This window comes from Scomber scombrus, chromosome 23 (genome assembly GCF_963691925.1).
Source record: "Scomber scombrus chromosome 23, fScoSco1.1, whole genome shotgun sequence".
Lineage (NCBI taxonomy): Eukaryota > Metazoa > Chordata > Actinopteri > Scombriformes > Scombridae > Scomber > Scomber scombrus.
The window spans coordinates 9,162,058-9,187,913 of record NC_084992.1 but is presented as its reverse complement, the minus strand read 5'-3'; the positions used below and the strand labels follow the sequence as shown (position 1 = coordinate 9,187,913).

At 40.7% G+C, this 25,856-nt stretch overlaps 2 protein-coding genes across 2 annotated transcripts in view; one reads left to right on the top strand and one right to left on the bottom strand.

Moving 5' to 3' along the window:
- The window catches only part of actn3b (actinin alpha 3b), a 33,822-nt gene extending 22,631 nt beyond the window's left edge, over positions 1 to 11,191 (top strand). The window contains exons 5-21 of the mRNA XM_062444552.1: positions 941 to 1,028; positions 1,269 to 1,347; positions 1,958 to 2,039; positions 2,542 to 2,627; positions 2,808 to 2,900; positions 3,849 to 4,079; positions 4,271 to 4,418; positions 4,951 to 5,101; positions 5,895 to 6,003; positions 6,305 to 6,445; positions 7,064 to 7,246; positions 7,961 to 8,095; positions 8,275 to 8,454; positions 8,547 to 8,693; positions 9,063 to 9,128; positions 9,263 to 9,421; positions 10,487 to 11,191. Coding sequence (XP_062300536.1) covers positions 941 to 1,028; positions 1,269 to 1,347; positions 1,958 to 2,039; positions 2,542 to 2,627; positions 2,808 to 2,900; positions 3,849 to 4,079; positions 4,271 to 4,418; positions 4,951 to 5,101; positions 5,895 to 6,003; positions 6,305 to 6,445; positions 7,064 to 7,246; positions 7,961 to 8,095; positions 8,275 to 8,454; positions 8,547 to 8,693; positions 9,063 to 9,128; positions 9,263 to 9,421; positions 10,487 to 11,014 — 2,606 coding nt within the window. The 3' untranslated portion in view covers positions 11,015 to 11,191. The remainder of the gene's footprint in view (positions 1 to 940; positions 1,029 to 1,268; positions 1,348 to 1,957; positions 2,040 to 2,541; positions 2,628 to 2,807; positions 2,901 to 3,848; positions 4,080 to 4,270; positions 4,419 to 4,950; positions 5,102 to 5,894; positions 6,004 to 6,304; positions 6,446 to 7,063; positions 7,247 to 7,960; positions 8,096 to 8,274; positions 8,455 to 8,546; positions 8,694 to 9,062; positions 9,129 to 9,262; positions 9,422 to 10,486) is intronic.
- A 64-nt stretch (positions 11,192 to 11,255) lies between these two features.
- Positions 11,256 to 24,097, bottom strand: LOC134005630 (serine/threonine-protein kinase D3-like). Its single transcript, XM_062444562.1, has 19 exons — positions 24,049 to 24,097; positions 23,471 to 23,694; positions 21,026 to 21,164; positions 20,198 to 20,329; positions 19,947 to 20,101; positions 19,664 to 19,856; positions 18,731 to 18,817; positions 17,906 to 18,062; positions 17,460 to 17,583; positions 16,900 to 16,977; positions 15,992 to 16,205; positions 15,594 to 15,619; positions 15,346 to 15,418; positions 14,671 to 14,777; positions 14,425 to 14,586; positions 13,661 to 13,759; positions 13,293 to 13,560; positions 12,682 to 12,767; positions 11,256 to 12,578 (listed from the first exon to the last, which is right to left on the bottom strand). The coding sequence occupies exons 2-19, from the start codon at positions 23,624 to 23,626 to the stop codon at positions 12,414 to 12,416; spliced, it is 2,421 nt and encodes an 806-aa protein (XP_062300546.1). The 5' UTR covers positions 23,627 to 23,694; positions 24,049 to 24,097; the 3' UTR covers positions 11,256 to 12,413.
- Between the last annotated feature and the right edge of the window lie 1,759 nt (positions 24,098 to 25,856).

Genomic DNA, 25,856 nt, shown 5'->3' with positions numbered 1-25,856 from the left:
TACTCACTGTGTCTGTCACATGAGCAAAAAAACACACAGACCCAGTTTTGAGTTTGTCTCTTTTTGTGTCAATCACAGTCACACTCGCTAATCCAGCGCAACCAAATCCGTTTTTTCCCACTTGATGTTTTTCCACTTACAAACAAGTGCTCACTGAATGCTTCTTCTGTCATGAAGTGGTGTAAAAAAACAAAAGAACGAGTAGATTTCACACTCCGGGGGACGAACTGCACAAACATCACAGCATCCCGAGCTCTTTAAAAACACATTCAGATTACACACACACACACACACACACACTGGTCGCTTATTTTCATCAGTCACATGTGTGATCAGGCTGTAAATCATTCAGCTTTGATTCCTTCCATCCAACAAATTTCTCTCCATTTTTCTCCAGCCTTCATGTTTTCAAGCAACATAATCTTGTTTAATAAAGTCTCAGACCTCGTTCACCCTGCCCTTCCTCCTCATTCATCCTCTTTAACTCTCCTTTTATTGCTCCTGCTCTCCAATATCTTCTGCTATCACCTTGACTTTGCCGCCAGCCTCTTTCTCTTCCCTCCACTGATGCAGGAAACTATATATTTTAAAACTCCCTCAGGTGCTCCAGCTCGGCTCTAAAAATGAAGGTTGTTTAATGTAAGCGGACAAATATTTCAGAATCATCCTCCCTAATCTCTTTTAAGACTTCTTAACATGATATATCCACTTTCCACCGTTCAATTCTCCAATTTCTTCCCTCCTCCTTTAGCCAAACTTGTCACAATCTCCCATTCCTCATCCCTCTTTCATCCTGCTTCTCCCGCCAATACTCTCCTTTCCTGTGCAGTTATTCAAAGAAAAAGTCTGCTTCCTTTCTTCATTTAAGCATGTTTGAATTAAATGTATTTTTATCACCCATCATCATCTCCTCCTCCTCCTCTTCTCTAACCTTTTCCAGAGACCTCTGCTAAGGAGGGTCTGCTGCTGTGGTGCCAGAGGAAGACTGCCCCCTACAGGAACGTCAATGTGCAGAACTTCCACATCAGGTGGGTCTACGATGCCGAACTGTGGCTTCAACAAGGAACTGCAGCCATGGATCAATGTATTTTTTTATCTTTTTTCTCAATCTGTTGGTGTCTTTGTGCTTTTTTTCCCTAACATTTGAACAACCTCTCTCTCTTCTTTCTTTTCCTACCCTCCTTTCCCCTTTTTCACCTACTTTTTTTTCTCCACCATCTCTCTTGTCTTGTCTCCTTGTCCTCCTCTTCTTCTTCCTCACGGCTCAGTTGGAAGGACGGCCTGGCTCTGTGCGCCCTCATCCACAGACACAGACCCGACCTCATTGACTACTCCAAACTGAGAAAGGTGCTCCTTCCTTTCCTCCTTTCTTTTTTCCCTTCTCTGCTTTATTTCCAACCTTCATTTTGACTGAAACTCTCTTTTTTATCTTATATTTCATTTCAGTTTCTCTACATTTAAAATGACATTTATACCAATAGTGGGAGATTATTTTTATACCTGTACTTGTGAGCTATATCGCTGCTAAATTTACAGTCTAGTGTTAAAAAATCAAATCTTTTGTAGCTGTTTTTGAAATACCTGCACGTTTGAGTTATGGTGAATTATGTTAATTTGGCTAACTACAAGAATAGTACAAAAGATTTAATGTTTCATCCAGATTTGAGCTGAAAGAGGAAGATGAGCACATCTGTCCTCACATTTATCCTGCAGGTGTTGGAACAAAAAAAAAGGAAGAAAGTAAACAGAAATTATATCTGCACACCTGTTTGCCAAAAGTCATTATCATATTTATTTAGAAATATCAATGCAAAGTGTGAATCCCACTCCTGTTTCCTTCCTGTCAGTTTGAATTATGTCATTTACTGTAATTATGATCCTCGTTTGGTGGTTTTCACGAAAAAACTCAGTGCAGTCTTAAGTGTGCCTGTCTCACATTCATCATTCCTGCCTGCAGGACGACCCCATCGGTAACCTGAACACCGCCTTCGAGGTGGCTGAGAAGTTCCTGGACATCCCAAAGATGCTCGACGCTGAAGGTGAGGCGTTGATGCCGCATCAAAGACCTCCGCATGTCTCTGCTGAATCGGTGCAGACACACACTGATAACCTCCTCTGCAACACAATACACGGCGGCAGATGGCACAAGGACAAGAGGTCCTTCTTATTTGAAATTCAGCCATCTGCATTAAAAAAATTAATGCATTTTAAATCACTTTAAAAGCCTCTTTCCAAGCACTGATGGGACTGACCTCAGAAATACGACTATTTTGCAGGCAAATGTCCTCAAATGTGATTCATAACTGCATCGGTTAATCATAATGCTCTTTACTTTGTAGCATTTCAAGTGAATCCATTTATTTTCAAATGGGCAAACATCTCATTTTAAATTCAAGAAGATTTATGTTTTAGATAATCATTTTATTTCTGATACTTTTGGAGAAACACAGTTTAAAAAAAAGAAAAGCTCCTTTTACAGAATATAGACATTTAAACTTGTTCATAATGTTTTTTATAACCGTGTTTTCTTTTTACTCTCAGATATTGTGAACACACCCAAACCTGATGAGAAGGCCATCATGACCTACGTGTCCTGCTTCTACCACGCCTTCGCCGGTGCTGAGCAGGTCGAATACTACTTTATTTTTTATAGTAGATTAATATTTATAGCATACTGAACCTTTATTTATATTAATATCCATTTGATGACACATTAAACACTGTCAACATAACAGCAAACCTAATGAATTATGAATCTTGGCTCTTATTGTAAATGTATATTAATCGTTACTCTCTCTCACTCTCAGGCTGAGACCGCTGCCAACCGTATCTGTAAGGTGCTGGCTGTCAACCAGGAGAATGAGAAGCTGATGGAGGAGTACGAGAAGCTGGCCAGTGAGGTGAGAATAAAATACATTTGAAAAAAACAGCTGCAGCTAAAACACTCCCACTCGCTCTGTGTCTGTCCTGCACATCCGCCTCCACAGCTCAACTTTAATGCTCCATCGCATGACATCAAATATGAACTCTCAGCTTTTTCTATAAACTTAACTTCACACAACTCAGCTGTAAGATCACTGCAGGAAAGTCAATAGAGAACAATACAGATTAGATCTGAAGATTCACAAACACAACTGTTACAATTACCATAATGCGAAAATCATCTAAACACTAGAAAAGAGGTCGATAATGAGTGGTAATTAATCACTTTCCTGCTAAATACTGTTTCATTCTCTAATATGTGAAAATAATGAACAGAGCCACAATAATCATGTCTTCAATCTTAACATGTAGTCTAAACAACAGCCAAAGCTTTAATTTAAAATGGTGTCAAATTACAAAATTATTTTAAAAAACCAAGATTTATTTGTGTTTTTGAAGCTGTAAACAACAAATGTGCTGTTTTTTTCTTGTAAATGACTCAAAGTTTCTATTTCACTAATCAAATTTGGAATCAGTTCATTTTCTTTTGCTTGAGTCATCAATGCTCATGGATGATTGTTTTAGCACTTCTACAAAGCCAGTGGAGTTGAGCGAGATAAAGAGACGCTCTACAGCCATCTGAGCTAGAAAATAAAACTCTTAACTGTGTCCTTGTGTAATTCTATAGAGAAAATGTCTCTGAGAAAAGTAACCAAGACCTTCATCACCGCTTACTCACAGTCTGGCCTTGTCTTCACATAGATGACAAGAACCACCTGAGACATGAATTAAGGAAAACCTTCAGTTACTTTCAATAAAAGTTTCACAGACACTATATGAATATGACATTTAGCAGAAGTAAAAGACGTGAATGAAGCACATACTTTAGATTAACCTTCACTTTTCCTTTTGCCTGCCTGCTGTAGCTGCTGGAATGGATCCGCCGCACCATCCCATGGCTGGAGAACCGTGTGGCAGAGCAGACCATGCGCTCCATGCAGCAGAAGCTGGAAGATTTCCGCGACTACCGCCGCGTCCACAAGCCGCCCCGCGTCCAGGAGAAATGCCAGCTGGAGATCAACTTCAACACCCTGCAGACCAAGCTGAGGCTCAGCAACAGGCCTGCCTTCATGCCCTCCGAGGGCAAGATGGTGTCGGTGAGCGGCGCAGATTTTCACCTTTAGAGTATTACAATTTACCTGTGCAGCATCTCCGTGGATTTTCAAGCTCAGTCGATTGAAGGATTACTTTGTCCAGTGTTGTTTTCCATCAGCTAAAGCTAAAAAAAGCCTTTCAAAACCCTCTACTGTACGATGCAGCTACTAAAAATCTCTCTCTCTTCCTCCAGGACATCGCCAACGCCTGGAAGGGTCTGGATCAGGTGGAGAAGGGCTACGAGGAGTGGCTGCTGACTGAGATCCGCCGCCTGGAGAGACTCGATCACCTGGCCGAGAAGTTCAAGCAGAAGTGCTCCATGCACGAGTCCTGGACTGGAGGTAGGGACGAAAGAGGGAGAGATTCCCAGGATCCTTTGTGGTGAAGGTTTGCATGTTTCTTCTCAATAAGACACAGAAACACACGTCAGATAAATTGGAAACTTTGCTTGTTTGTTTGTTTTATGCACTGTGACACCAAAAAAGCTAACGAGGGAAGGAGATGAATATGAGGCGTTGTGGTCATTTAGCAGGTTTTGGTGCTCGTCTAAATGTGTGATATTTTCAGTCTCAAACCCGACCTGTGTCCGTCATGTTTCTGTTCCTCTTCACTCTACAGTAGAAATGCTATAAAATAATCATAAATTGAAAAAATTGTGATTGATCGCACGCTAAAATTATATTGAGTGCTAAAACTATCCGTAGTGATTTATGAGGATAATAAAAAGCTTCAGTAACTCTGAGAAAAAAGCTTAACTGCAGCCGAGGAAAGACAAAAAAGATCAGAGGACGAATGCATTCAAAAGCTCGTAGTCTTGACTTTCTTCAGGAAGGTCGTCCATCGACTTCACATCCAACATGATTTGTGTTTCAGGTAAGGAAGACCTGCTGGCCCAGAAGGACTACGAGTCCGCCTCTCTGATGGAGATCAGAGCTCTGATGAGGAAGCACGAGGCCTTTGAGAGCGACCTCGCTGCCCACCAGGACAGAGTGGAGCAGATCGCTGCCATCGCCCAGGAGCTCAAGTAAGGCACCGAGGGGGAAGAGAGGGATGCTGGGAAAACTGGAGACGCCCATTTTCTTAATTTTTGAGTTTTTTTTAGTATTATGTTGTTTGAAACATGCAAAGACATGTGCACAGTCAGTGTTGAGAGGTTTTCTAATGTTAAGGACATTAGGAGAAAGAGGGGATAATAGTGAGGATGATGAGAAGGAATTAGAGGAAGGAGGAGAGATTGTTAGATGAAGGTAGGAGGGCTGATATGAGGATTATAGGACAGATAGAAGAGAGGAGAAAAGCAATCCGTGAGTAAAACACGGTGAGAGTCGACGTTGATGTGAATACTAGAGAACAAAAGATGCAACAGATGAGCAAAAAGCACATCAAAGAGAGCGAGGAACATATGAAAGGAAGCTTCATAAAGAGCAGAAACCTCAGATCTCACTTTTTCCTTATTCTGTAGCACTCCTCAGGACTTTTTTATTCCCCCCCTCCATACATAGTTTCAAGTTGTTCCCTTTGATGCTACATACAGTATAATGTGAACTATGCATGTATAATTTATCATTTATTACTCGCTCAAATGATCGTTAAGTTGCAGAAGTGGGCTGCAAAGGGCTTTTATAAAATGTGCGAAAGAAGAGACATTTACTTTTTACTTTACCCCTTTTACTTTAATTACATTTTACATTTACTTTAACGTTCATTTGATGGATTATTTCAATGTTAAATAAATCAGATTTCAGCTCATTTTGAACCATTATCACATTTCGGTCTATTGTATGTTAGTAACAGTTTGACTCTGTCATCTCCTCCAGTGAGCTGGACTACCACGATGCTGCCACAGTGAACGCCCGCTGCCAGGGTATCTGTGACCAGTGGGACAACCTGGGTACCCTCACCCAGAAGAGGAGGGATGCACTGGAGGTAAAAACTAAAGCCACCCAGTTTGAATGTTGAGCCAGAAACATCAGGGTTATATAGATTTCTGCTTTTAACGCTGAAGTTTATTAATCTTTATAATGTTTGGGTTGTAAAATTAAAAGTAATGATCTGTTTCTTTATCTGAAATTGTGAATATTCTTCTAGCACAACCCAGAGTATTAATAACACATTTTGCAGTAGTTTTATTTTATACTATATATTAAGTTTCAGCACTTCTGTCCGCATCTTTATTTTCTAACATGAGTGCTTCTCTCTCTCTCTCTTTCACACTGTGTGTTTGCAGCGTGTGGAGAAACTGTGGGAAACTATTGACCAGCTGTACCTTGAGTTCGCCAAGAGGGCGGCGCCCTTCAACAACTGGATGGACGGAGCCATGGAGGACCTGCAGGATATGTTCATCGTCCACAGCATTGAGGAGATCCAGGTGATTTATTTTACTTGATATTAAGCCAGGGCCACATTTCTCATATACTTTTAGGTGCCTGATTGGTGATTATTGACCCAAAAAAATTCAAATACATTCAGAAAAATAGAATAATCAAGTCATTTGTCACCAGTTTCAGATGTGCTCTCTCATGCTTTTATCATATGAAAGTTTTTTTGCACCCAGAGCTCCAAGCACTTGTTATAATTGGTGAAATACACATATGTGCATCATAAAATCCACAGATATAATAAAAAGACTTGTTGAGTTTGCTTTTCTTTATCTGACAGCATACAAAACTAAATATTGTCTCTCAAAAAGCCAAACTTATAGATCAAAGAAACACTGTTCTGTGTTAATTTAAATATTTGCACTGACAGTAATCATTGAAATAAGTGACATTTAAGAGTTGGCTGGAAAACAGCTGCAATAATGAGCTAAAATCTGGACTGTGAAAGCTGCTTTTTCCATCTGTACTGCTTTCGTGGAGTTTTTAGTAAAGATTTCACTCTATTTCAAAGAAAGAAATAAGACAAAAATAACTCTGTAGTATAATGAGCAGTACAATGATACACTGTGCATTTAAAAGTCTCTTATTATCCGACCATCTGTCCTCAGAGTCTGATCACAGCTCACGACCAGTTCAAGGCCACCCTGCCCGAGGCCGACAAGGAGCGCATGGCCACCATGGGCATCCACAGCGAGATCCTGAAGATCGCCCAGACCTACGGCATCAAGCTGTCCGGAATCAACCCGTACACCAACCTCAGCCCCCAGGACATCAGCAACAAGTGGGACACTGTGAGTTCAACCCAAAACACACACAGTGTAGTGGAGGAATATATATTTAAATGATTATAGATCAGTAATCCAACACCTGATGAATCCAGTTTACTTTGTGGTTTGTGTTTGCTGACGTTATGTAAACAGGAAATGTCAACCTGACCCATGCTATCTCTCTGTGTGCTGCATTTGGTCAGTCGGTTAATAATAAGTACAGTACATTTAGGTTAGAGTGACATCGAGCGACTGCGAGCTCTCAGGAGAAATCAAAGTGAGTGCAGCCGCAGAGTGACACACATCTGACCATCTGCACTAAAAACAGATTTAAGAGAGAGATCTGTGGGAATCATTAAAGAACTAGACGGTTATCGGCTGAACTGGAACAATTGCACATAATTTACAAACAGAACTACATTTTTATTACTTTTATATGTGTGAAAAAAACATAATTAGTTTCTTCTGTACTTTCTTTTATTTGGATAGTCTTATAAGTGACTGTAAATTATGGCTAAAATATGCTTTTAGTTATTATAATTTTAAGTGTAATAAGTTGTAAATGGGTTTTAGTGATGCAGCAGTAAGGTAAGCAGAACTTTGTTGATCAAAATGTAATAAAACCATATTTTGGGATTTTTGTTAAGTCAATAAGTAAATGTAAATATATAACCATAGAAACAAATCCAGCTTCTCAGTTTCGAAGCTCTCGTGACTGTTTGGTTCTCGTGCCTGCAGGTGAAGCACCTCGTGCCCCTCAGAGACCAAATGCTCCAGGAGGAGGTGGCCAGACAGCAGGCCAACGAGAGACTGAGGCGCCAGTTCGCCGCCCAGGCCAACATCATCGGACCCTGGATTCAAACCAAGATGGAGGTAAAGTGTTTCTGCAAGAGACCCTGAAACTAAAACTGAATCCTTTAAATTGCCAAATAACAATAAATGCACAAGGAAATAAAACGTTAGGGTTAGGACAATTTATAATCAACAAACAGACTATTTTTAATTTCTTAACATGTCGTGATGTTCCTGTTTTGCTTCCCTTTCACCTGCAGGAGATCAGCCATGTGTCCGTGGACATCGCCGGCTCTCTGGAGGAACAGATGAACAGCCTGAAGCAGTACGAGCAGAACATCATCAACTACAAATCCAACATCGACAAGCTGGAGGGAGACCACCAGCTGAGCCAGGAGTCCCTCATCTTCGACAACAAGCACACCAACTACACCATGGAGGTACGCTCTAAACACTCATAAAAGTGTCTGCCTTTCCTCCGCCTCTCGTTTTCCTCTGGGTGGATGTTAACCCTAAATGTGATCCTCCGCAGCACATCCGTGTGGGCTGGGAGCAGCTGCTCACCACCATCGCCAGAACCATCAACGAGGTGGAGAACCAGATCCTGACCCGCGACGCCAAGGGCATCAGCCAGGAGCAGCTCAACGAGTTCAGGGCCTCCTTCAACCACTTCGACAGGGTGAGGCTTTCAATGACCCTTCAAAATAAAACTCTCGATGTGGACGAGGCCAATTCAGTCATGTTATAAATGTGACAAATTTAGTTTAAACGAGTCTTTGGCAGGTGATAAAAAACAACTAAAATATTAAAAAAATGTTAAATGATAAGCAGACCCAGGCGTAAACAACAAATAAGAAAAATTCTATATTTGACGTACATGTACAGTATGCACCTTTTTTCTTATTCTAGCTACAATAATTTCAAGTTCACTAGACTATACGTTATTCTAGCAGCAGCAATAAACAGAAACAGGAGCATTACTGGGATTTTGTTTCATTATGTGAACAGTTTGTTTAATTCATCCAATAATTGTGTTTTTCCTTTGCAGAAGAGAAACGGCATGATGGACCCAGACGACTTCCGTGCCTGCCTCATCTCCATGGGTTACGATCTGGTGAGTTCAAAGAGGACATTTTTACCCTGAATGCCTGTAACCTGGATTCACTCAAATTTAAAGACCAAGTGATTCGATCTATTAACTACTTTACTTCATATGTTGATGAACTAATATCTGTTTCTCTGTGACAGGGTGAGGTTGAGTTTGCTCGCATTATGACTCTGGTGGACTCCAGCAACACAGGCGTGGTGACCTTCCAGGCCTTCATCGACTTCATGACCCGCGAGACTGCCGAGACCGACACCGCAGAACAGGTCATGGCCTCCTTCAAGATTCTGGCTTCAGACAAGGTGAGCCGATTAAATAAAAACTATGACTTCCTGTTCACCTTACATCAGTTTTTTTTTTTTTAACTTAATTTTTATTGAGTTTTTCTCAACAACATGACAAGTACATGTACATTTTTTTTTTTTACATCAGTTTTATATCATTAATTACACAAGTGTGAGATTCAGACTGAGGATTGTTAGAAGAGAAATTCAGATTTATTACAACTTGTGTTTTAGTTTTGATCAGTTATGAGCAATCGCTGAGATCTGTGAACACTGACATCACTACAACAAAGTCTAACGAATCATCAAACATTTCTCCTGGAAGACGCTGAATTTTTCGGCCATTTATGCAGTTAGCTGGTTTATAATCTGGTGTTACACATAAAACATTTGCACAACAGAGGAAGTAGAGATTTAATGTAGCCCTATGAGACATATTTCTAAATAATTCCATCAAAAATGAGATATAAGTAAGTCTGTTTGCACAAACTTGGCTATTTGTCAAATTCAGGAAGCACTAAACAGTGTTTTTTTTGTCACGAGTAGCCCTCCTGTTGACCGTGGTTTGACTGGTTATAAAGAATGAAAGTATAAATCACCATCCAAATTCTGTGTTAGACCTTTTTAGCCAACTTCATTCCAATTTATTAATACAGCTTTTACACATATGTTTGGAAATTATGGTCAATAGGCCTCATTTAAAAATTAAAGTAAACCTCATTTCTGAGTTAATACCTGTTGTCCTGATTTACAGTAATAAGTTTACTACAGCGCATGAAAAATAGTTGATTGTCACATTACCCAGATCTTAGCAATTAACGAATAACGATGAATAATGTATTATAACTGACAGCAGCGATGGCCAAAACTTTTTTTTAAATGAGAATTTTAAATTACTCTTTAAAATCTGGAACAATAATAAATGATTTTAGCAACTGTTGTTTTGGCTCAATAGTGAAACATTACTAACTTCATGTTGAGCACTTAATATTTCAAACTGTGTAGGCTGTGAAATTTTGGAGTTAGTGGAAATGCCAGAACAAGAAAGTTTTAAAATCTCCCCTCTCCTCCTCCTCTCTTCAGAGCTACATCACAGTGGATGAGCTGCGCAGGGAGCTGCCGCCCGAGCAGGCCGAGTACTGCATCAGCCGCATGACCAGGTACATCGGATCTGACTGCCCCACCGGAGCCCTGGACTACATCTCCTTCTCCAGCGCCCTCTACGGAAGAGAGCGACTTATAAACACACCCCTCCTACCCCCACACACCCCTTCTTATTCTCTGTATCCCTTCCTCCTCCCAAAAAAAAGAAAACACCCTCAAACCCACCTACCTACCTTCCCCCCCCCCCCCCCCCCTCTATTTCTCCCAATGTGGAGCGAACGAGTTCAACCCTTCCACTGTCCTTCTACGCTTTCGTTCTTATCTTTTTTTTCCTCTTTCAAATTCTTCCCTCCCCTTCTTGCCCCTCCTATCTTCTTCTCCCGTCCCCTCCTCTCATGTTCAGAGAGGGCGAGAGCAGAAGACTTTGCTCAGATTTTTAAGAGGATGTGTTTGCTCCTCCCTCGTTTCGAAAAAAGAAAGAGGGGAATGTGTCAGGTATTGCACTGAACTTATGTAAGCAGCATGCATACATACATACATAATAACATACCTGCCTTTTTAAAGGAGAGATAACAGATGGAGGAAATGAAGGAGAAAGAAAAATAATATATTTTAATTAATTTTGAGCAAAGGCCTCCTCCTCTCTCTCTCTCTCTCTTCCTCTCTCTCTCTCTCTCTCTCTCTCTCTCCTCTCTCTCTCTCTCTCTCTCTCTCTCTCTCTCTCTCTCTCTCTCTCTCTCTCTCTCTCTTCTCTCTCTCTCTCTCTCTCTCTCTCTCTCTCTCTCTCTCTCTCTCTCTCTCTCTCTCTCTCTCTCTCTCTCTCTCTCTCTCTCAGATGTCATATTTTTTGTAGAAGGGTGATTAAAGAAGAAAAATGTGATACAAAGAAAAAAGCTGGTCGGTCAGTTGGCTTGGTTGGTTGTGTATTTGTGCAGATGCATGCTGTTGTTGAAGTGTAGAAACGCGCTGTCATTGTGAGTCTCTCCCGACTCTTCCTTAAAGAATAAATAAATATATAAAAAAACGTTTAAACGGCGTCATTAGGAGCCCGTTAACGTTTTCACTCAGCAGACGAGTCAGGTGCTACGAAGCCAGTTTAAGAAAAGAACAATAAATTAATTAAATAACTCACTGTATAAAAAATAAAAGAAATAAAAAACCACGTCACTGTGAAAACTGATTGTTAGCGGACAAACTGGAGATTTAAAGACTTGAGAAGCTCAGGGTTAAATTCAGGGTGAACGAGAGCGACTCAAAGCAAGAGAAAAATAGGTTCTTGGCTGGATGGGGGGACTCGGGGAATGAAGACAGAAAAGCAACAGAAAGAAGGATCCCACACACCTCTCTCCTCTCTGTCCACACTCCTCTTTTTCTTCTTTCTTTCACATTTCACTGTTTTTGTGAATCTGAACACGTGACGGAGGAGGAGGGACGCAGACAGAGAGAGGTGTCGAGCAGTGTGAGAGAGACGACAGGGCATCAGGAAAGTAAGAAGAACCGATACTGTACGTGGGACCACGGCAGGCCTATGTCAGCGAGGAGGCTTAAAATAGGGTTATGGTCCCATTTTTGGGGAAAAATAAAAAAAGACGGGTCAGCCAGTCCTGTGCATGACGATGATCATTTTTAATTTCACCTGTGCTCCATTCTCATTCTCAACTCATTCTGTCCATCATCAGCAATGCCACAAAAGCTCACAGTTCAATTATAAAAACCACTACTTGGAATAAAAAAGAAAATTATATTACTACATGGCAGTTTGTGTCTTTTATTACCTTTTTTCCCTCTTTTAGTAAAAAAGTTTTTAGCTACATGTTAAATGCAAAGATTTCTATACAAAGTTTGGATCACTGCTGAGGTTTTTGAGCGGTGTTCATGTGTCCGACCTTTAACCTCCGTGCTGACGTCACATGTCAGGTTTGCTGTCGGGGCTCCAGCAGAGGTGGGAGGGGAAGTCCAGATCTCTCTCCACAGCGTACTGCCTCCAGCGCTCCTCGTCACTTCGGTGCGTCAGATACCTGCAGCCCATCCTCTGCTCGAACTCTCGGAGGTCGCACCACAGCTGGAAGTCCTGTGGGATGAAGAAGAAATGAGTGATTCTTGTAATAAAAAAAAAGAACCACCTCCTGGTTCAATATAAAGATGCACTCGGAGGTTAACGTGCTGTATCTGACCTGCAGCCACGTGTGTCCGAGCGCTCTGCCCACGCTGAACCTCCGTCTGACCGACACCTGCAGGAGGTTGTTGATGAGACTCACCGCTGGAGAGAAAAGGAGAGGGAGAGAGGAGGATCAGTGGGTTTATTGGGAAAAAATGGTCCACTGGAGTCACCCAGTGGCCAAAAAGAAGAATCAGTGGATGTGATAAAAGACGAAGCAGAATAAGAATCTTAAAGAAACTCACAGGGAAAAAGATTAAAGATGTTAAAGGGTTAAAAAAACAAATTAAAGAAGAAAAGAATACAAGTTAAATCCAACTTGAGTAAAAATCCATTGCAGTGAACATTTAGTTATTTAATTTAAACTAACATTTCTGTTACATGCTGATACAGACACAAGCAGATAACATGAGCTGTGTTTGACGATGCATTCAAGGACATTCTCACATCTGATTTCTGGATGATTGTAAAGTTTTATATTCCAAAACAACTATGTTGTCACAAAGTCAAACCCACACTGTTGTATTTAACAGATTATAAAAAGCCATTCAATAATTGACAATAACATTTCATATATTGGACTGTCCTTGAACGCACCATCAGGGAACCAAAAATAAGAACTCTTACCCTCCAGTGAGGTGGAGGCCCACAGATGTTTCGGGTACATGAATGCAGCGTTGGTGATCTGCTGCTTGATGTCCTCGTCCTCGTTGAAGGGGAACGTGCCGCTCAGGCTGACGTACATGATGACCCCCACCGACCACATGTCTAACGAGCGGTTGTAGCCGCAGCTGCTGATCACCTCGGGCGCCAGGTAAGCGGGCGTTCCCACGACCGAGCGACGGAACGACTTCTCGCCGATGATGCGGGCGAAGCCGAAGTCGCACAGCTTCACCTGTCAAACACACAAACACAGAGTTGACTTAACGAGCTGTTAAGATGACCTCACCTGATGAATGAAATGAATTATGAATGAATTAATCACAAACTCTGACCTGAGGGAAGGGGTCCGGAGTCGCCAGCAGCACGTTCTCAGGTTTCAGGTCACAATGAGCTATGTGTTTTAAGTGCAGATACCGCAGAGCCTCGAGGATCTGCATCACACACACACACACACACACACACACACACACACACACACACACACACACACACACACACACACACACACACACACACACACACACACACACACATGAGAAAGACTCATCAGAGCGCAATAAGTTAAGTTAGTTAATTAGTTTCAGTTCTTGAAACAGGATTTTTATTTAGCCCATTGAGATCAAATATCTCTTTCACAAGGGAGACCTGGCCAAGAAGGCAGCAGCACACAATGTAATATGATCACAAAATTAAGAAAATTAAGAAATAAGCAGCAGTAAAAGGGACTAAAGATAAAATATCACAACCTATGAAGTGCAGATGTTTTGTTCTAGCTCTTTCAACGCAGAACAAAAGTCATCACACAGAGTTAAATCAGGTTAATTTAGTTTTTTTGTGCTTGTAGTTGAAATCTACAAAAAAATTGAAAATGGAAACTATAAAAGGAGTTTAAACTGGTACAAAATTTGACTACAGATACAGATTAATGATGGAAGCTGCCAACATTTTTAGATTTATGAAAAGTGTCACCAGAAAAAACTAAGATTTGAGAAATAATGAATAATCTAGTGACTCTTTTTAGGGCCCTGACTTTAACATTACCATCATTTAAACTAAACTAGTGAGCGCTGACTGATCACTATGTGACGTCATATACCTGCATGACCAGGAAGCGAGTGATGCGTTCAGGTAGCCGTCCCCTCTCATTGGACAGGATCATCTCCAGCATGTCTCCGTGGAGCTTCTCCATGACGACAAAGACGTGCACGACGGTCTCAAACATCCCCTCCAACAAGACCACGCCGAGGTGGGACAGACTCTGAGCAGCACAAGTTCACACATTAAACGCTACAGAATATAAAACTATAATAAACACTGTGTGTATAATAAAATAAAAAAGTACCTGTAAGATGGCGACTTCATTCCTCAGCTGTGTCTCTTGTTTGGTGGGGAAACGCGTCTTGTCGATGACTTTGATGGCGACCGGTCGACCCGACTTCCTGTGAGTACCTGAACAACCACAAATAAGTGACTTCATTAAAAATCTATATAAAAGACATTAATGATAACAATCACAGTGTTATAGTGGGTGAAATGTTCCTTTAATAAGATGAACATAAGCACTGAAGTTTATCTAAAGTCAATCCAACAAACAAACATCATCTTGCTGCTTTAAATTCTCACCAAAGCACCAACTTTGTATTAATCCACCGCTAAAAATAGTCCCAAATTAATTCCTGTATTTACTCCTATTTGAGCAACATTTGCTAAAAACAAGTTTTTATTGGTTAGTTTTGCTTTTTAAAATATACATTTGTGAGCTAAAGATTTATATTTTCAGAGGAAACAAACAGATTGATTGTTTTATCTTTTTATGGGATTTTTTAACAATAATAAATATTTAATGTGTATCCTGAGCTGTTTTACTGCATAAAGGCAGTTTAAGTCAGTTACTGAAGACTTTATTTAACTATATGATTTCATACTTCCTGTCTCCACCTGCTGTACGCTGCAAATCTCCCAAGTAGATAAAATTGATCCTGATGTTGTAATAATTGATTAAAGTGGTTAAAATCACCTTTGTACACCACTCCAAACTGTCCTGAGCCCAGCACCTCATCTGTGAAGATCTGATACACCGAGCTGATGTCCTGAACACACACACACACACACACACACACACACACACACACACACACACACACACACACACACACACACACACACACACACACACACACACACACACACACACACAGGTATGAAACACATCTTCGTATCTTCACTGTGTTGGTGATCATTTAAGAGTTTGGAGTTGATTCTTACCGCGCTGTCTCTGCGAGAGTCTCTACCTGTAATCAGAACAGATTCATTCATAAATTTGAAGAAAATCATCATTTTATGAGCAAAACAAGACTTTTAAAATGAGTCAAACTGTGAAATATTCTCTTAGTCATCCTTGTTTAGATGCTGTTTAATTAATTGGAAGAAGCTTCCAAGAAGCATTTTTGTTAAACAAGCATCACCCTGAAGACATTTTTCACTCATTATATTTCAAAACATATAAATTCAGTAGGATAGTTTTCATGTTTCATCTCCTTCATTAAGTTTACACATCATGCTTTGTTATATAAATTCTCAAAAATCAACATTTTCTTATTGATTTCTAATAAAATGAATATCCAGAGGGGTCAGTTTGTGTGTTTGTGTTGTTTCCGGCTCACCTCTGCTCTCCTCTCCGTGTCCTCTGTCGCTGTGTACAGGCATCAGAGCCTGGCGGATGGCGATCTCCCATGCCGGCCCGTTCTCGCCGGCCGTCACGCAGTACACCAGCGAGGCCGTCACCACCTCAAAGGAGTGGGAGCAGTTGCCCGGCAACAAGGGCACGGAGAGCTGTGCGGGGCCTCGGACCTGCAGCACCTCAGACAGAGGCATCTCCTGGAGAAGAGGAGGAGGAGGAGGAAGGTTTTATTCCTTTTCATAGAGGAAAATAAAGTGAAAATTATAATGACATTATGTCCAGTTTTGTAGTAAGTTATTAAAACTTAAAACTAAATTTAGTTCTGAGGTTTTTGATGTTATTTTTAAGATTTTACTTGGTCTCCTTTACACTGACTTTTTTCTCTTTTATTGATTTTATCATTTATAAATCAACAAACTATTGTTCATCAGACATAAACACACACACACACTCAATGTGCATGTTAAAGGAAAAAATAAATGATATAGTTTTGATGATTTTTATATTATGGTTTACATAGTTGTTACCAATAACTATGTAAACCATAGTTATATATATATATATATATATATATATATATATATATATATATATAAATTGGCATTTTAATATAATGTTTTCCACATGCATGTTCATCAAAGAATGACAAAAGTAGAGCGACTTTTTAAATAATAATATAATAAATGTATCAAGAAAAGCATGCATGAAAAAACTGTTTGTAGCAAAAACTCTTATGAAAGTCTGTACTGTGTTAGCTGATTGTAGGCAGTAGAATAAACAAAAAACATTTATATTTCTTCTATTCTTTTAAGCTAATCAGACACTAGACTTACGGATTCAAAGTCAGTAACCAAAGAAACATGAGTGTGTTGGAGGATGAGGTGATGGTACCTTGTAGAACTTGGTGCTGCTCTCATTCTGGTACAGAGTGATGCTCTTCCAGTCCAGGATCCAGTAATGCCGTTTTCTCTGAGAACAGAAACAGCAGGAATAATTCATTAGTTCTTACTGTACTGTGTGTGTGTTTGTGTGTGTGTGTAAAGAACAAAATACTGAAGAAGAAGAAGATCACAACATATTTTTGGCTTTAAAACTACTGACTGAACTGAAACTCTGGGTTAACTGAAGATTATGTATGTGTGTGTGTGTGTGTGTGTGTGTGTGTGTGTGTGTGTGTGTGTGTGTGTGTGTGTGTGTGTGTGTGTGTGTGTGTGTGTGTGTGTGTGTGTGTGTGTGTGTGTGTGAGTCACCCACCAGACTTAAGACCAGTTATTTCAGGCTGTTTGGTGCAAATGGGGAAACAAAGTTTTTATTTCTGGGTCAGTGGTTATGTTTAAAGGAAGTCTGCAGGAAATGAATGTAAGTCAAGTAAACCTCTGTGTGTGTGTGTGTGTGTGTGTGTGTGTGTGTGTGTGTGTGTGTGTGTGTGTGTGTGTGTGTGTTTGTGTCACCATTGTGTCAGTGTTGGTGTGGTGCAGCAGCCAGCCCCCTCTCAGGACTCCACCGGCTCTCCTCTTAGTGTGATGCACCGACTGGACGAGCCTCATCAGAGGGATGTTGCTGCTGAAACACGGACTGACGGAAGGATAGAAGAGAAAAGAGAAAAAAAGAAGTAAAGATGAAAGCAGAATTAAAGCCAGTTTCTGTTTTGCAGTGACGGAGCAGTGTAACATCCTGTCAAAAAGCAGCTCTACCTTGTAGACGCCTCTAGGGGGCAGCGTGGGCCCAAAACCCCCTGACTGTTACACAGATGCATGAAACAGTGAGGAATGACAGAAAACATGAGTGGGTGTGTAATTCAGTGACATCATGAGCTATCATCTGCACCGAAAGGAAACCTCGGTCACCTGTTAGATGTGATGACATCATCTGAATACGTTTTTTAAAATCCTCTCACCTCATTGGCTCTCGGGGCACCTGCTCCTCCACTTCTTTGGCCTCGGTCATTGATTCGACGTCAATAGACATCTCATCATCAGAGATTTCTAGTGTTGTCATACTGCTGATCTCTGACTCATCGTCCTCCGGGTCTATCAACCTGCTGTAACTGGCTGCTGAGAAAATGAGATCACATGCATTATTACCACAGCTGTGACTCATGAATTCCTAAATGTGCTTTTTTTATTGTTTGGTCTAAAAAGAGTAAACAAGTGCTTGTTTTGTTCAGTTTTCTATCATATAAAACAGAGAAAAACAGCAAATCTTCACATTTGAGAAGCTGGAATGAGCACATGTTTTGAATTGTTCTTAATAAATGACTTCAAATTGATTTAAATTCAAGTCAATACATTAATCAGCTAATCATAAACATTTTTTTTTTTTTTAAATACTTGTCTTAATCACTCACTTGACTTCAAAGATGACTAATGAACACCAATAAATACAAATATCACATTTTCTAGCTGATATTGATTTTTACAAGGTTTATAATCTAATATATCACTAATATATAATAATGCTGCTGGGACTTAATAATAGTAACTTTAACCTCTTTAGACGTTTGCTGAAGCATTGTGTCATTAATAATAATCACTGTTTGGATAAATGGAGTAGTTTTGGGAATTTAAAATCAGGCCGAGACCTGAATCTATCAAAACCTTCTGGAGGACGGTGAATCAGCTTTGACTCATCGCAGTGGTGAGAACATCAAAGGGACCCTTCTTTTCAAGTCACAGGACCAGAATACTAAATGGAAAGTGAACCTCCAGAGACCGCCGCTCACCTTCCCCGTTGAAGCCTCCTCTCCGCTCTCCCGGACAGTCTCTGGAGACGAGCGGCTCGCAGCGCCGATGGCAGTTAAACCTGCAGTCTGACAGAAGAGAGGCGGCAAAAAAAATGCTTTAATCTGCCACAAGTTTTGTTTTGTTCTTTTTTATTTCAGCTTTCTGACGAACATGCAAGAGGACAATTATCAACAAAAGCTTGAATGTTGACCTCAGTCTGAGCTTATAAACCAATATGTCACACACAGCGTATTAAAGTTAGTGTTTTACTGGAGCAGAATATCTAAAAATGGCCACAAAAATCTGTTTAAATCGATTAGATTTCAATTAAATGCAAAGTATTCGATTAGACAGCACTCGTCCTTTAAATGTCTTAAATAATATCTGAGCATCAAAGTTTGTTCATGAGCTGAAAAAACGGAAGTTTGATTTTTCAATACATTTGAGCATATTGATAAAGAATGATGGATCATTTGAAGCTGCACTAATCAGTATTTTTCATATTAACTGTGGATAAAGTGACTGAATATAAACAGGGTTGTTTGTGCTGATATCAGATGCCTCTGCAGAGTGTTTCAGTATCTTTCAGCTCATTGTTTTGGTTTCACATGATAACTTTCACAGTCTGTCACTGTTTCTCACTGTGTGTTTACTGTTCTGCAACAAACAGCTGGAGTGTTTAAACATTTTGTGCAAAACAATCTGTCAATGCAGGTTTGAAAATCTGATACATTGTCTAATATTTGTTCATTAAGACTCAGTTGTCAGATCCAGATTCATGCTAAGAAATGTTTTCAGGCCTCTTTCTGAAGTTCTTAGCAAAAACAGCAATTTTAACAAAAATGCTGAACCACTACAACATGATTTTCTATTTTAATTGTGGGGGGAAAAAAGAAGGAAAAACACATTTTAAAGCAGCCACATTTCCTCACCTGAGCACTGCAGCCCCTGTCTGAAGAGACCTCTGAGCAGCCGGTGGCAGTACTGGCACACGGTGGGTTTGGTGTAGCTGTGGATGTGAAAGGTGTGCGGGACCTGAGCCACCGAGTCGCCGTTACCAACTCCCACCCAGACCGGATCCTCGGCCCAGGACGGAGGTCTGGACGAAGGTTTGGACATGCTGATCTGATGAAGAGAATAAGTGAGTGATTTAAAAGAAAATGTCACCTAGAGCTTGTTTTATCAACTCCTGTCACTCTTTCTTTATCCGCTCACCTCTTCCAGACTGCCTCCCGCCTGATTGGACAAGGAGTGTGTGCGGGGTCGTCGTGGAGGGAACAAGGAGAGGCTGGTGCTGACCTGACGCCGCGCTCGACTGCAGTCGTTGGGCAACAGGTAAGCGCAGCGTTTATGGAAGTCTAACCCACAACCTGGAGAGAGAGAGAGAGCGTGTTTTACATTCAGTTTTTCCTCAACGTGTTCATCTTTAACTGCTGTGAAAAAAGCTTGATAGCACTCCGCCGTACCGTCACATTTTAATCCCTGGCGGACGAGGCCCCACAGCATCTCTCCACAGTGGTGACAGAAGGTGGGACTCCGGTACGAGTGAACCAGCAGGGAGTGTGGCCGGATCCTCATCTCAGTCACCGAGGCCGATCCTGAATCACATTAAAACGAAGAGAAACAATAAGACAAAAACACGATGTTGTAGCTGGAATCAAAACCTGCACTCTCACTATTTCTGCCAGTATCATCACCTCTGAATCATACACTCAGATTTGGTAGATTTACCAATAAAACATCAGCATGTTTTTGTTTTATATTAACTAAATCTCATCTGTCTTGTTAATCCTGAAGCTGCAGCAAACACACTGCACAACACCAGCCTACATTTTCACTGGTGCAGCCATCAATACAAATTACCTGTGAGTCAGGCTCAAGCTCTTCAATTTTAAATGAAGTGTGTGTGTGTGTGTGTGTGTGTGTGTGTGTGTGTGTGTGTGTGTGTGTGTGTGTGTGTGTGTGTGTGTGTGTGTGTTGCGGTGGATTTGCTCACAGCAGATTTGTATTTCATGGTCGAGCACGCAGCCAGCAGCTTAATGTGAGAAGGTTCAACCTGCCTCGTAAGCTTCACGGTGAGATTTAGAAAAAGGCTTTGTGAAGCTTGTAAATGTAACAAAGACAAACTGTAACGCTGTAGCTCACAGATCACTGAGACAGCCTGCGAGGATCTGAGTGGTTTGAAATGTTAAGATCAAGACCGTACTTCATCTTATCTTACAAAGCGTTTCAATATTCAGCGTTTTATGAATCCAGACAAGATTCGGACACTTTTGATTCCGTCGACCTCTGACCTGCGATGACAACTTCGATCAGGTCTCCATCCTGCAGCTCGTCTTGGTCCGTCAGCCGTTGCAGCCCCTGCTCTAAAGCGGGCTGATGTCTGAACAGCAGAATCTTCTCTCCGACACCCACCAAGCTGCAGTCTGGAGCCTAAACACACATACATACATACACACACATACACATAAACAAAAGAACCAACACACAAACAAACACACAGACACGCAGTCTCAGATTGAGTCACACTAAATTTAAATCGTGTTGACGTGCTGCAGAAATCTGTTGTGGTGAAGCTAACACACACTTATCTGAATATTCTAAATAGTTTCACAGAAATTCACTAAACTGTTACTCATCAGCATCGTCTTCATCACTTTTTCCACATGTCAGTTTTCCATGCAAACAAACAAACAAGTTTTTTCTAACGTTCATATTTCCATGCAGGTATCATGAATTTAATACTTTATTATCTACACAAAAAAATGGAAACAACAAGAAGTTTGGAGCTTCAAAAACATGAAAAATTGTACAATTTTTGAGATTGTTGCAAAATGTGGAAAAAGGTTCAAAAGATTCAATCGAGACTTTAAGGATTAAAAAAAAAAAGATCAACTCAATTGTGTAACATCTCAAAACACGACCTAGTTACTCTCTTATCAAACAGAGATGGATGTCACATGCTCGGGGGGAGATAAGAGATGGAAGATAATACAATGTAAAATGTATATAAAATGTAAGAAATGTTGGGCTTTTTCAGCTTCTTCTGTATCAACATCTGTGAGACAGTTAGATACAAAACCTGCTTTTAAATAAAGCAGCGAGGCTGGAGCATGATTTTGAAGATGCTACGAGAGACGTGACGCTGTGGTTTTAACGGTGCTGTCGATACATCAAATGCTTTGTTCTTCACAAGTTATGTAATGAGCAGGCGGCGATGGCGATAATCTGCTGAGTCTGGTTTTGAATGGGAGTCATCATGCAGTGATTTTCATTATCGCGAGTTATAATCACGCAAGGAATCAAATCTTTTAAATCTACTTTAAATGTTTCTTTCTACCTGCAAACTACTGCCTCACACCCACCACTGATCTACATTTAACACATTTCTGATCTACATTTAAAAACATTAGACGTATTCAATCAGCAGCATGTGTGTCCAACCTCCCTGAGGATTGTAAAACCTACTTTAAAGTGAAGAAATGTGGAAAAAACTCTCATATTTAGCTGATTTTCATGTTTAAATACGAGCAGACAGATTCTGGGACCCTTAATGATAGAAAATAGTATCACACACTTACTGTATAAACTTTTTAAAACATTTTATACATAATATTACACAGTGTAGATAAAATGTAACTAGCTTGTTTTTGAAAAGTAGGTGGCTTTTCTATTTTTCTATTTGTTTTCACCCAGTAGTGACACAGACATACAGTATGTGACATATCTGCAGTGGCACGCTCCTGCTGTCACGTTTGTGTACATTGAGCGTGCACACACACACACACACAAGCACACACAAAGAAGCATGCAAACCGTTCAGGCTGTGCTGACCTACTAACTGGAAACTTGAAAAACGATAAAAGTTCAAAAGAAACGCCAGTGAGAGCGAGACATACGCAGAGTATGTGTGCGTGTGTGTCAGGGTGTGTGTGTCGGGAGGGGAGGAGCGTTGTGGTTGGAAAGTTCGCTGCGCTCTTGTCGACCACACAGTCCCAAGTACCTGAGGCAGCCTGAAGACCAGACCAGCTGACAACTGAAAAAGAGTGAGTGAGAGAGAGAGAGAGAGACAGAGAGAGAGAGAGAGAGAGAGAGAGAGAGTGAGATTGAGAGAGAGAGAGAGAGAGAGAGAGAGAGAGTTAGAGACTGAGAGAGAGAGAGAGAGAGAGAGAGAGAGAGAGAGAGTTAGAGAGTTAGAGAGAGAGAGAGAGAGAGAGAGAACCTGCAAGTCACAGAGATCTTTATTTATCCTCTGCTGCAGTTTTTATTTTCTTTTTCTGTAGACGACAGAATCACATCCGACATTTCATCTTCTTTTTAACACTACAACACTACTGTTTCATCACACACAAGATCAGTATGTGTGTGTGTGTGTGTGTGTGTGTGTGTGTGTGCGCTGACTATCTGCAGCCAAAACCCCAGACTCTGCATCAGTTGACGGCACGGGGAGGAGAGGGGGGGGGGGGGGGGGGGGGCTTCTCAAAAGCCACAATTTACACAGTTACCTAGATGAGACTTTCATGCATAAGCTGACCTTTTAACGTCCACTTCCTGACAAGTTGTAGAGGCGTGAGAGCTTCAAACATCACCTGAATATTTTCCAAGTGGGACTGGGTTAAAAAAACAGCTCATTTTTCTTACTACTTGCTATAAATCCTTTTTTTTTTGTAGTGAAGAGCTGCTTTAAAACACAAAAATCTCTCTTTTAGGTCTCTGTTAAGGTGTTAGGGTTTCATTACCTTGCGCTCTATGATCTCCGAGGCCAGCCTCTTGGCATGGCGATAGCTGAGGTTGCCGGCGGGGACTCGGACCACCTCCCTGAACAGGCCCAGCTGGAACTTGACCAGCGCCGGCGCCTTCAGACTGGTGGGACTGGAGGGAGTCAATGCGAACATGGAGAAAGATCCTGTGGGGGGAAGACTTTGGGGGGAGGGAAGAGGGAGGGGTGGGCAAGTTTTTTTTGCTAGAAAAGACAGAAAACAATGGATGAGGTTCAATTTTTTGTACAGTTTTTGGTGTCAGAATCAAATGAAAGCACATGTAAGGCTTCTGTAACACTTCTTAGATCTTTAACCGATGCCTTTCAGGAGCCTTAACTCTCTATTATTCTGGTGTGGTTCAAATTAAATGATCGTCTGTTCAAATTTAACACATTTCTACCAACTATTGAAACATTTCTTTACAACTTTTAGTGCAAAACCTTCATTAACTTATGTTTACATGACACCAATGTAAATACATGCAGGTTTCTTACATTTCCAGCAACCAAAACAAAACTGACATCAACACCAGAAGATTCTACTAAAATGTTAGGGACCTTACTTTCTAACGCCGGCTCATTCAAGCTCTCCGATCTTCCACCTCCGTCTTAGGATCGCTGGGACGACGCAGACAGCAGCTGATCAGTGTGTCATCGTGCAGCCCGAGTCTTCACATAAACTCTGCTGCTGGCCCTGGTTTCCTCTCTGTGGGGTTCGGCTGTCGACGAAACAGGAAGCCTGCAACGAAGAGGCTCGCCTGTGAAGGCTGTAATGGTGCAGGGTACGGTTAACACCCTCAGCCCCGACTGTGAAAACACACACACACACACACATACACATACAGGCACACACCCACTTTGAAATTGTCAAAACCATCAGGGAGGATGCTGGTGCTGGTTTACATTGATGAAAAATGACGAGACGCAGAATCAGGTTTTGAAAAGTGGAATTTGTGTTTATTGAACCTTTTGATAAAATACACATTACGTTGGCCCTCCTTCAGTTACATCCGTCAGAGTCCCCCAAACACATTATACATAAGACCCTCTCACCCACAATATTAAATGCATTGAGCTCCATAAATATTTGCACACCAAAGACAAAAAAAAAAAAAAGACAAAACATCTGATTCATCTTTTAAACTTTGGATCAAAATTCAGGATTAAACACTTAAAACCTGTTTGATTTTTTTTCTCTCGACTTTTTAATGAAGCAAAAATACCGTTTACGTTCAGATATTAACAGAGCTCAAGATGTCTGAGATGCCAAGCAGCAATTTCTCACCCAGGATTGATTAAGTGACTGATTGATTAATACAGTATTGATTAGTATTGGTTGATATTGTGTATAGAGGAGCCCACAGAGCTGCTTGTTGCTGCTTCTTTTTTTGGAGAGAGAAGTGTCCTGCTAAACTTTATACACAACTACATGGTGCTGAGATTGTGTGTGTGTGTGTGTGTGTGAGCAAGTGACATACAGTAAACACACATATAAAGATCGTATACGGATAATTCTGTACATTATTTGCTGCGAACGACATTTAAAGCACTTTTGACTTTCCGAAGCGCTTTTCTTTCTTTCTTTCTTTCTTCTTAAAAATGCTGATCACTTCCTGCTTTGATGCACTTCCTCTGCTCCATCTGTCCTTTACGCATTTTCTTCCTTCATTACCTCACACATTCAGAAGCTGGATAATAGTAGTAATGATAATGATAATAATAATGATAATAATAAGCACTTTTTAGACTTATTGTTTGACTTCAAAAAAGGTGATTTCATTCAGGTTCATTGAGGCTTTACAGTGACAGCGTGGATGCACCGTCATTCATGGATAAACACCCTCAACAAACCTGCATCTTCACGTTTTTGAAATCACACTTTATTTATCAAGAATTTACCCTTTTTTTTTTAAGAGAGGGAATGTGAAGACTAAAATTAACACAGACAGACAGAGAGAGAAAAAAAAAAAAAAAAAGGCATTTTCTTGACAATCTGATCACAGTTGAGGATGTGATGTCACAGCCTTTACATTCTTAGTATTGGTCTCATTTTGGTGGAGTTTAGCTTCCAGTTCGTGAAACAGCACAACAACACAAAAGAAGGCCAGCGTCCACGTCGACTTTTAAATATTCAAAATTGACACGTTTTCAGTACCTTTCAACATAAAAGCAGAATCAAAAACAAAGAAAAAAAAACGCTTCAGCTGAGGACAGACGGCAGCAGTCGGAGTTCTGCGAGCATTTGATTACGACTGATGAAATCTGTCCGTGTCAGCATTTGTAAAAAAGGATTGTTTTGTAAACAAAAGATACATATTCAGCAGATGAGGGAAAGTAAACACATTCACAAGAGGAACTCCGTAAAT

What these genes read in the sequence shown, in the direction of transcription:
- LOC134005630 (XM_062444562.1), bottom strand. Translation starts at nt 23,626, where the DNA reads ATGTTCGCATTGACTCCCTCCAGTCCCACCAGTCTGAAGGCGCCGGCG. An exon ending in GATCGAAGTTGTCATCGCAG is followed by an intron (nt 20,330 to 21,025) that starts GTCAGAGGTCGA and finishes AATGTGATTCAG; the next exon opens with GATCGGCCTCGGTGACTGAG. An exon ending in ACACGGAGAGGAGAGCAGAG is followed by an intron (nt 15,620 to 15,991) that starts GTGAGCCGGAAA and finishes TTCTGATTACAG; the next exon opens with GTAGAGACTCTCGCAGAGAC.